At 40.0% G+C, this 11,059-nt stretch overlaps 1 protein-coding gene and 1 non-coding gene across 2 annotated transcripts; one reads left to right on the top strand and one right to left on the bottom strand.

Annotated features, from left to right (window-relative positions):
• The first annotated feature begins 569 nt into the window (after window positions 1-569).
• Window positions 570-9,100, top strand: LOC110969521 (zinc finger protein 852-like). Its single transcript, XM_022219601.2, has 7 exons — window positions 570-765; window positions 3,749-3,951; window positions 5,566-5,667; window positions 5,796-5,887; window positions 6,061-6,171; window positions 6,427-6,550; window positions 6,704-9,100. Exons 5-7 carry the CDS (start codon window positions 6,115-6,117, stop codon window positions 8,710-8,712), a joined length of 2,190 nt encoding a protein of 729 aa, XP_022075293.2. The 5' UTR covers window positions 570-765; window positions 3,749-3,951; window positions 5,566-5,667; window positions 5,796-5,887; window positions 6,061-6,114; the 3' UTR covers window positions 8,713-9,100.
• Window positions 9,101-10,639: 1,539 nt separating this feature from the next.
• On the bottom strand, window positions 10,640-10,712 carry trnar-ccu (transfer RNA arginine (anticodon CCU)). The gene has a single exon. It is a non-coding gene; the product is annotated as a tRNA-Arg (tRNA).
• Window positions 10,713-11,059: the final 347 nt, after the last annotated feature.

The raw sequence follows: 11,059 nt of genomic DNA, 5'->3' as shown, positions 1-11,059 counted from the left end.
GCCAAATGCAAAACTAGTGAAAAACAGTCAGAAAACATTAGGAAGGAAAAAAATGTCAGTGGCCTTCACCTGTAAAGTCATTCCTGTTTTAGGGGTTGTCTCATTGTTACCCCTCTAGTGCATCTGTTGTTAATTTCATGAACACCAAAGCAGCTGAAACTGACTAAAAAGTCCCTCAGTTACTTACTTGACCAGATCAGTATCCCACATGGTTCACTGATTTGATGCAATACTTAGATTAAAAAGTGTTCCTTTAATTTTTTGAGCAGCGTGTGTATATATATATATATATATATATATATATATATATAAATATGTATATATACACACACACACACACACACATATATGTATATGTGTATATATATGTACATGTGTGTATATATATATATATATATATATATATATATATATATATATATATATATATATATATATATATATAACATGACAGAGAGAAACTCAAGCGAGCAAACAAACAAACACACAAACACAAGAAAACAAAAAAATAATATAAAACAAAACAAAAAAAGGTGATGCGGAACTAATAAAACTCACACTGTGTGTGCAGTCGGACTGTTATTCCGGACGGAACGCAAGGCAACCGTTGACGCACAAAGCTCACTTGGGTGACTTCGGTTGTTGGACAGAACCTCCCGAAAATATTTAGTTTGACTTCAGTCTAGCTACTAAAATTGTGCTCGGTGTTGGTAATGTAACGACAGAGGCTGGGCAGGATGGACGGAGGTATTTCTGACTTAGCCGGTGAGTATTGGCCCTTACTGACGGATTTGTTTGGCTAGGCCGCAAATGCAGCCCGCGCGCGGGAATAACACTGCTAACGTAGTCAGGGAAAATTAGTTTTTAAACGATATTTCACTGCCTGATACACTAAAGAGGGATTTAGCCTGCCAGTAAAAACACTCGCTTTGTCCTACTATGGGCACATGCAGCTAAGTTTAATATAGTATGTTCTTTTAGGCGGAGTTTCATTATTGCGATGCCAGCGCAAGCTATCGCTGGTGCTATCGTTAGCTACCCATAGTTAAAGTGGCTGCAGGGAAGTCAGGCACTGAAGGGAATTTTGGTTTCGGTTGAACTGCGACGATCTCAAACAACAGTCTTAACATTTACTTTTGCTGAGTGGAAGTATTTACATATGTACACTTTATATCGACGTGTAATACAGGGCCAGTGTCACATCACAGAAATGAAAGTCCGCCTCCCCTGAGGGTTTAGCATTACATTGTTTTCCTATGAAGAAAATAATGTAAAACTTAACTTTTGCATTACCTGGAATATTAGTTTTGTTTATTCGTGATGTTGGTACACCAAAGATACCTGGACAACATCCGTGGTTAAATTGAAATGTTATTTGGTGGGGTTTGGCCTTTTTAAATAACCCTTATACATGCAGTGTCACCTCGGTCTTTTATACACTCTGGATAAACTACAAGTGCGTTTTAACACGTAATTATAATTTTCCAAATGCAGTTAAGGTGTAAGTTATAGAAAGTTTAATGTATTACCTTTTTATAAGACAAAAATTTTGGCACCCCAAATTTTATAAGAAACGGTCCTTGTCAATTTTTGAGAAACTCAAGGTCGGGGACTTTCATTGCAGACAGAGGTCCCAAAAAATGAAGAAAATTTGTTTGTGGTTCTCGAATGTGGATTTTTTTTTTAAATGCAATAGATGGTAACAATTTCCCCCCCAAATTGCATTGGGTACTCAGCATTATTCATTTTAATTGTCCCCTGGGGACAAATAAAGTTTTCTGAAACTGAATGAATCTTTTATGGCTGAAGACGTGCATGCTGCGTGATATCACTGGTTGTTAACTTTCCAGGTTTCAACAACAAACATTGTGAAATTGCCTGTTACTGTAGCTCTTAGATTTATATGACCTAACCTTCCTCTTGTGTTAGCTTTCTGTTACTATCTCTTATGTTAACAGGTCGGTTTTGACCTGTGTCTTATATCAGCGATAAAATACCCTAAAACAGTTATTATCCAATTTGTGTCTTATATCTTGGTTATCTTGTTAGGATTCTTTATCCGTGAAAGCACTGGTTTTAATTTTTTTTTTGTAGCCCCCTGGGCCTTACTTTTGACAGCATACCCCTCGTTTTCGATATAAAAAAATGTCGAATGAATCTCAAGAGAATTATGTAAATAAATTAAAGTTTGTTATATTACCTGACTATTACAGAGGGGTATTAGAACACATCTCTTGAATGCTCAAACAAACATTAAAAAAATATTACTAGCTATAGTAACATCTATGGTGTTACGGGTCAATTTCAACCCATATATATTTACTTAAAGAAAAAGCCAAAAAAAAATAGGCTTTTTTAAAAATTAAAAAATAGAAGTATAATACAAATACAAAATGAAAAGCAGAACTAGTAATAGTCCAATATGCAGATTTGCAAGGTCAAATAAACAGCAACCAGTCATCAAGGGTGGCTGGCAAATGCATTGTATGCAGACACACCGAGGATGTTGTAAAATAGCTATTGGCCATCTCCTGGTCATTCAATGGCAAGTGTCAGTGGCAGTCATCTTGTCCAGGTTCTCCACTCCTCCTTTGTTTTTGCAATAATCCAGGATAATTATGGGCTTTTTGTCACTTCCTGATGACACAGCTACATCTTTGCAAAGAGTGGACATCAGGATCACATTCTGCCTTTTTTTGGACATTATTGAGCAGTTTTGGTGTCTGTAAAAGCAAACTTTGAGGAAGGTGGATCCCTGTCCTTCACCTGCAACATTTCAACAGGCAGCTTAGATTTTATTTCCTGTGCCCACCATGGTAAGCTTCCAACTTAGAAGTTCTTGTCCAAGGTCATAGCTGGTAAAAGAATTGACACAGGTAGTGTCACCTCTGGTCCTGGGTTGAACATCAGTGGAAGCAGCTGCACTCGTCTCTCCCAGACATCCCTGATGGGAGCAAGCTTGTCAGACTTTGCTCTCGTGTCTCTAAGGTCAAATCTGAGGACTCTTGATATCATTGGAAAGGTCTGAAGTGACAATGTTGCCTTAAAAATATTTCTGCTTGTCGATGTGTCCCAGAGACAATCAGTGGCCTCATTACTGGATCTGTACACTCCAGCAAGAAGAAGAACACCAATGTAGGCATCCAGGTAGCTCAAGTGGATGGAGGAAGAGCTGGCTGTTGGCTCATAGTGTGTTTATTATTTCAGTTTTGGCATTTGTTATTGCTTTATAGTCTTTTATTATAACTGGGTCAAAGCTGACCCTAACAACACAAAGATCATAAATTTCACCAGAGCATTTTATAATTTAGTAAAATTCATCCATCCATTCTCTATACACCGCTTTATCCTCACTAGGGTCGCGGGGGTGCTGGAGCCTATCCCAGCTGACTCGGGCGAAGGCAGGGGACACCCTGGACAGGTTGCCAGTCTGTCACAGGGCTACATATACAGACAAATAATCACACTCACACCTACGGACAATTTAGAGTTATCAATTAACCTCAGCATATTTTTGGACTGTGGGAGGAAGCCGGAGTGCCCGGAGAAAACCCACACATGCACAGAGAGAACATGCAAACTCCATGCAGAAAGATCCCAGGCCCAGGCCAGGATTTGAACCGGGGGTCTTCTTGCTGCAAGGCGAAAGTGCTAACCACTATACTACTGTGCAGCCCACCCTAACACTAGACAAAGGTTAAATAATAAACAATTACTTAAGGGTGTTTATGTATTTCCCTGTTTGCAGGTTCCTCTCTTTCCCTCTCCGCTCTGCGCCTTCTGGTCCCGCCGATTCGGCTGGTGTCTGCGGCCATCTGGCAAACTGTGGAGCAGAAAGTTGTGTCGGACTATGGATTGCTTGAGGAGTTTGTGTTTATGGTTACGGAGATTGTCCCTCAACTTCTCTCCACGAGGCAGCGGGCTGAACTCATTTTGGGACTCAGAGCACGAGTAAGTTTGGAGTTTTTCTGTTTCATAGCGGCTGAAAACATAACTTAGGGCTTGGCAATATCGCTGAAAAAATTGTCACATTATAACGTTTTTCAGTCTTGATAATTCGCGGTGACCTATTTTAGTACAGATCAGGAGAATGAAGGTTTATTTTGAATTAACTATGTGTTATTAAAGAACACAAATCATATTTTTAATGTTACATAACAATGAAAAGCACAACTAAATAAATGTGCACACATAACAGAAATAAAGATGGAACTATTTCCCCTTGATACACAATTGGTATGGAAAGAAAGTTAAAAAAAAGTTTTAATGTGGTTTGCATGTCATGCATTTCAGTGAGACTGTTAAACATTGTGTTGAATATTTTTCTTATTGCTGTTGATGAAATGTCTGTTGCCAATACATATCACAATCATTTTATTCCAGGCCTAAATGAACCAAATAATCATATGCAGGGCTCAAGTCTATTTCTTTCACTAGCAGCACCGGTGCGACCAACTTTCTTATTTGATTGCACCTTCCACCTTGTCACAGCAAAACACATCACTTGCTGTATATTTTCTTATCAGTAGACATTACAATTTACCAAATGTTTCCTAAACGCCCCACATTACAGACTGTGGGTACCCGCTTCTTGGTGGCTGCTATGCTCAGACAGGTGTGTGACCAAATATTACTTTCAAAAGAGTTAAACGAGGGCGGTCTAATGTCACATTTTTCCTAAATGAAACAAAGTGATTTTTTTTCTACATGCAGCCTTTTCTATGAGCAGCGCATGTTGGTGTGCTGCACATTTCATGAGAAGGCCACATTTTTAAGTGGAAATGCCACAGAACACCAAAGTACTACTTTCCACACACATCAGCTGCCTGTGCCGCTTAGAGCGACACCAGTACAGCTTAATGATAGTCATTCCCTCACATAATGCAACCACTTGAAATTTTAACCGACACACTTTCATATAAAAGTCGCAAATGCAACCGTTTTGGTCGCAGTCTAGAACCCTGGATTATTAGTAATTTATCCCATTATTAAATGCAATGTAAAGTCATGCACTTCTATGTAAACAGCACAACTATGGCGAGATGTAGAGAGAATTCAGAAGTGTCCTCTCTGCAGTGACAAAGGTAGATGCCATCAATCTTAAAAAGTAAATGAAAGTTGTATTTCTTTGAATATTTAAAAAAAAAACTTAAAAACATTGTAATTGTGATGTACATTTTTATAAGAACACATTTTATAACACAATCTTGTGCGAATGCTTCGTTTTTAAATAGACAAAAGTGATTTTGATGACATGTTAAAGATTACTTGTTTTAGCAATGTCAGCAATTTCTTTTTAAATTTTTGTTTTAGTGTCTGGCTCCGATAATTGGTATCATTATGGCAAAAAAATTTTAAGATGCGATGAGAATTTAACCTCACTGGCTGGTTTTAGGGAAGAAACGGTTGGGCAAAAAACATTTTCTATCAGAGTGACAGTCTGACGTAGTCTTTGTATATACAGTGCAGACGGGAACAGAACAGTAGGCAGCGGTAGGAGACACTCTCAGCTTCTTTTTTTGTCAGCTTCACTTGTTCACTGTTGATTCTGTTCTGTGATTGTAGCTGATCCTGGAGCTGTGTCGCTCTGATGACACTGCTGACATCCATGTCATTCAGCCACATCTTGACCGAATGCAGAACCTGAGATCTTTGTGGAGTGTGGAGGTAAGTGGAAACTCTCTTTTCTTTTTTTTTGTGGATGTTGTTTTATATTTTCTGACATCTCCGTTGTTACTGATTTAAATGTATGCCTTCAATGTGGATCTTCTGTTGTTAATTGTCCTTTATTGCAGACCGCTGCAGAGCAAGATGTGTCTGATTGTCATTTCATGGGCCTTGTGAGAAATCTGCTGAGAGATCCTGAAGAGAGAAAAACTTTTTCCAGGTACGCTTAAACTGAAAAGTTTTGGTAAACACACAGATTAGTTTAAAATAATCAAATGTGATTACTATCAATGATTTATGATGTGCTCATTGCCTTTATTTAAACATATGTGTTTTTTTATGCACAGCCTATACATTTGGAAACTCATGGATTATTTTTTTTTTGCATTCCAGGATGTTTTCCCAGGAGACTTTGGTCCCACATATGACAAAGCAATCCAGACACTGATGTGGTTGTTTCTGTCCAGACTTGAAAAGCTTCTCCCTACCCAAACTCTCCAGCAGGTACTAATACTATATCACTTTAGAACTAGCTTGTTGCCCACTGTGTATTTCTCCAAGTAGTATCTAAAACTTCCTTGTCCAATTACACCAGGTTCTTCTGTCTTTCTATCCAATGGTCACTAGCACTTGCTGTCAAAGTCCATGTCTGTTCTTAAAGCTTACACAATAGGCTTTTTTTTTATCATAGTAGTGTAAAACTCTATGGTATTAGTGGAGTCCTTAACATTTTAAAAGTGCTGTTTTTCTTTGTTTCAGATTGCCTCTCTGCTCAGTGATGCCTCATCTGTTCTGAATGAATACATGGACACTTTCACTCAACCTCAGGAGCTCAAAGTCTTGCTGGACACTCAGAAAGATCTCGGCCAGTTAGATGACATTGGTGAGTTAAATATTTGACTATAACAGTGTCACAGTAACACACTAGTTCTTTGTCACTCGGTGGCCCCTATAGAATAGTTCCCCAATATGTGTGTTTTGCATTTGAATCTGCCTTGTTTTTACCAAATGTTTCATGTGATATTTTTCTTTGCAGAATCTTACATTGTCGACAGTGGCATCTTGTCAGCTCTGTGCCTCCCTCCTGTGGAGAGAGTCGTCATTGTCAATGAGCAGACAGGAACGGATACAGAGAGTGGTCTTGTGTATACTGTCTGCACAGAGATGGAGGTGGAATCAGAGAACAAAGAGGTGTACATGGAGGGAACTGGGAACCCTGAACAGTGTGTGCAGACTCAGTGGTTTGGTCTTGACAGCGACGTTAAAGCAGAAATGGACAGTGTCATGGTTACAGATCCCACTGATGGTGCTGAGGCCAGCGAGAGTGAAATGGCAGACGACCACCAGGATGAGCAGTCCGAAACACTGATCATCGGAGAGGACGGCCAAGTGACAGTGCTGGACGGCATGGAGAAGAAGCCAAACAAGCGCGGCAGGAAAAAGAAGATCCCCGTAGATGAAGACTATGAAGTGGAAAGTGGAGCGAGAGGCAAAAAAGACGATGCAAGTGATGTCTTGTGGGAAAGACCCGTGCGAAAGAACAGAGGACTTAAGATGAAACGGTACCTGTCGCAGTGGAGGAAATCTGGCAAGACACAGAGCAGTAATACCAACAGTGGCCCTAAAAAGTTTGCCAAAAGCAGCGACTTGGACAACAGAACATGCAACGTGTGCGGCAAGGTGGTGAGTCAAGCCAAGTTTTTACAGCGCCACATGAGTCAGCACCATGGGGAACTGCCCCACTGTTGTCCTGTGTGCAAGAGGTTTTATAAGAGTTTGCGATACTTGCAGCAACATAAATGTACAAAGGGTGGCAGGAAATCCAAGGAACAAGAGACATCAGAAAACATGGGTGAACAGTCATCCAGCGGGATGGCAGCCAGTGCAGAGCAGCTGTCGGACAGCGCCATCCATGACCCTGAATTTTCTCAGCCTGACAAAGAATTGGGAGAGAAAAGTCCCGATGGAAGTAAGAGTGTGATAGAAGGTCCGTTTTACTGTCCTCACTGCAGTGTTGAGTTCAAGTGCAAGCAAACGTTCAGGTTCCATTTAAGAAACATTTGCTACACTGAGCAGCAAGTGGATCCCGAGAGGCCTGAGGATGTTAAGCATTGTTTCAGGTGCAATGAATGTGACAAGGCCTTCAAGTACAAGTCGACATTGGATTCCCACAAACAGACTCACAACCCACTCTACTGCGAGGTGTGTATGAAGCTGGTGCGTGACTCAGAAGCATTGGCAATGCACAAAGAATCCCACACGCCGTTTCAGTGTAACCGCTGTGAAGAGAATTTCCCTGTGTTTAAGGCCCTTCACAAGCACTATATCGATGCCCATAACCCCACTGAGCCTTACACCTGCTCCCACTGTCAGACACCGTTTGCCAGTTTGAAGCGTTTTATCCGACACGAATGGAAACACACCGGTTACCAACCATTTCAGTGCCCTCACTGCAGCAAAAGATTCCGATCGTACTCTGATCTTGTAGAGCACCAGAAAAAACACACCAAAGCGTATCCATTCCTCTGCTGGGAGTGTGGCAAGAAATTCAGGCATGGCGTTACGCTGACAAGGCACGTAGAGCGAGTGCATCACGCCGGCGAACCTGTTGCTGAGAAACCCACGCCAACCTTCACCTGCGCTCAGTGCGGGAAGACCTTCACTTCCAGGAGGTGCCTTCTGAAACACGACAATTTCCATCACAAAGGGCTGCGTTTCCCATGTGAGCACTGCGGGAAGGGATTCTTTGGCAAGGACGCACTGGTGAGGCACACTTTGATCCACACAGGCGAGAGGCCTTTCAAGTGCGACGATTGTGATAAGTCTTTCAGATCTGCTGCAGAATTAAAGATCCACAGGAGGTACCATACCGGCGAAAGGCCATTTAAGTGCAACATCTGTGAAAAGGGTTTCGTCCAGTCCTGTTTTCTCACTCTACACATGCGAACCCACACTGGAGAGAGGCCATATGTTTGTACAGTGTGTACCAAGGGTTTTTCAAGCTTGCATGGCCTAAAAAGACACAGGAGACTTGTTCACGCATAGTCCATTTTAACATGATACTAATTCCTCCGAGGATGTTCTGTTCATCAATCCTCTTGAAGGATGTCAGCATCGCAGTGAAGAATTTGAGGCAAGGCCGAGGATTTAATCACCTTCTAAAGGACACTTCAGCTGTATGGATGCTGACCAAGATGAGGACATAAAAGCAGGCTTTCCAGTTGAAGGACATTTTCTATGAAATGTTGGCCTCATTGTTCTTGCTACAGCTGCCACAGCTGGGATTGTTTGTCATTGTATAGTGCAAATGTAACTGTATTTTTTACAGAAAAGTTTGCTGTAGCGCTACAGATTTGTATGTATTAACAATATAAGCATTCATTCCTTTGGGAATCATCATTTTTTCTTTAATAAATTGAATGTTGGATTCAAAGTGTCACTTATTTCTTCAGGAATGAGGTCATCCATTAGATTTGTTTGAGCATTTGAGTTGTTTAAAGTTACAATCATTCAGTTAGTTGTCAGCCACTAGCTAATTATTAACTTAGTAATAGATTAATAGGAGTGAGTATTTTTTAAATATTGGTTGTGGACAAAACATTTGAGCATATCATTTGGGGATTTGGAAAGCACTGACAAAAAACTAACCATTTTCTTTTGTTTTATAGACAAAATGATCAATAGCTGCGGTCCTATTGCACGTTTTTGGACAAAGTTTGGGCTTGGATGTGGTGATGGAGAAGGGTTTGAAAAAGTAATGCAACAGAATATTTGACCACTAAATAGTGCACATAATGATATTCTAGTATAAAAACTTTAAACATATGGTATATTATCAAAAACATGCTATTCGGGTAGTTGTTTTTTCTTTTACACAACTGGACATTGACCCTGCACTCTATCAACTTCTTAACAAGTTGGAATGTGCATGATAAATTTCTCCTTGCAGGACTAACGAGTCCATAAAATACTTTTATTTTTTTACTCCAAAATATTTTTGTTTTTCACAAAGAAATAAGTATGCATTTTTATAAACCAATAGCTCACAAGGTCTTCCTAAACAACAAAATACAGAGACAACCACAGTGTGAGTCACTGTATAAGAGACATGTAAGTGTGTATGTACCATATTTTTATACACAGAGAGAGTTAATGATAATAATGAAGAGAAAATATAAAGAAAGAGAGAAAAAAAAGAAGCCCTTCCCACCCATTCCACCACTGCTTAACAGAATGTTCACTCCAGGATAAAGACTATACTATGCTGCTTCGAATGAATCACAGAGCTGGGAATGCCAGTATGAATGAACCCCACATATCCTCAAAAGCACCAGGAGTTTGTTTCAATGAGTATCTGATCTTTTCCAATTTTAAACAGGACATGACATCCTGCCGCCACTGTGCATGAGAAGGAGGGCAGGCATCTTTACACTTTAGTAAGATGGCACACATGCCAGTAATAAAGCAAAGGCTAGGGATTTTTTTTTTTGTTGTATTAAGATGTACTTGATTTTTAATGACCCCAAAGAGGGCTACTACAGGATTTGGTTCCAATCTAATGCTCAATATCTGAGAAAGGGTACTAAAGATGGCTCCCCAGTAGTTACCCAAGTGTGGGAAAGACCACAACATTTTAAAAAATGTAGTTGTTTATACTAAATTCCCTGTACTGCAAACTTTTCAAACATCACAAAACTATGTCACTTCATTTAATTGATTGATATTATTTTTGGATATTTGAATCCATGCAGTTCAGATTTTAGGAGTCAAGACACACTTTGTTTAGCCTTACATTGCAACCCCGAATTAATGAGTTAACTGGCCAAATCTAAAGTTATGTCTTGATATACAATTATATAATACTTGAAGAACTGCTTCTATTTCCTAAATAACCACATTAGAAGGTAGATTTGTGAATTTCCTCAGAGGAATGATCACAATCCAGGAACCCTTAAGACAATTCAAAAGAGCCCACCCCAGATGGGACTCGAACCCACAATCCCTGGCTTAGGAGGCCAGTGCCTTATCCATTAGGCCACTGGGGCAATGTAGAAAGAGAGAGAAATTCATTCAAATATTAATGTACTCTAAGTGACCTACGTCTTCACTGTAATAGTATGTTAAAATTGCGTACTTACTACTTCTCGTGTATTGTTGCATGACTGACTGTGAGCACTCACTGGTCAGCCTCGGTTCATTTTATACGTTTCACTACCATCCTTTTGTCTTTAAAATCCTCTCAAACTCAATCTCTCGCTTAGTTCAGAAACACTAGGGGTACACACCCCAGATGACCTCCGTAGTTAGTATGATTGTAAACTATGATTTACTCTCAGGTGATAAAATCACTGATGACGATCAGCGAAGTCGTGGTTCATTAAAACCCTTCTGT

The sequence above is a fragment of the Acanthochromis polyacanthus genome, chromosome 19 (genome assembly GCF_021347895.1).
Source record: "Acanthochromis polyacanthus isolate Apoly-LR-REF ecotype Palm Island chromosome 19, KAUST_Apoly_ChrSc, whole genome shotgun sequence".
In the NCBI taxonomy this organism is placed as follows: domain Eukaryota; kingdom Metazoa; phylum Chordata; class Actinopteri; family Pomacentridae; genus Acanthochromis; species Acanthochromis polyacanthus.
This window is presented reverse-complemented; position numbering and strand designations above follow the sequence as displayed.

Coding starts and splice junctions, on each gene's coding strand:
- LOC110969521 (XM_022219601.2), top strand. CDS start 6,115: ATGTGGTTGTTTCTGTCCAGACTTGAAAAGCTTCTCCCTACCCAAACT. Junction 6,172..6,426: donor CTACCCAAACTCTCCAGCAG/GTACTAATACTA, acceptor TCTTTGTTTCAG/ATTGCCTCTCTGCTCAGTGA. Junction 6,551..6,703: donor CGGCCAGTTAGATGACATTG/GTGAGTTAAATA, acceptor TTTTCTTTGCAG/AATCTTACATTGTCGACAGT.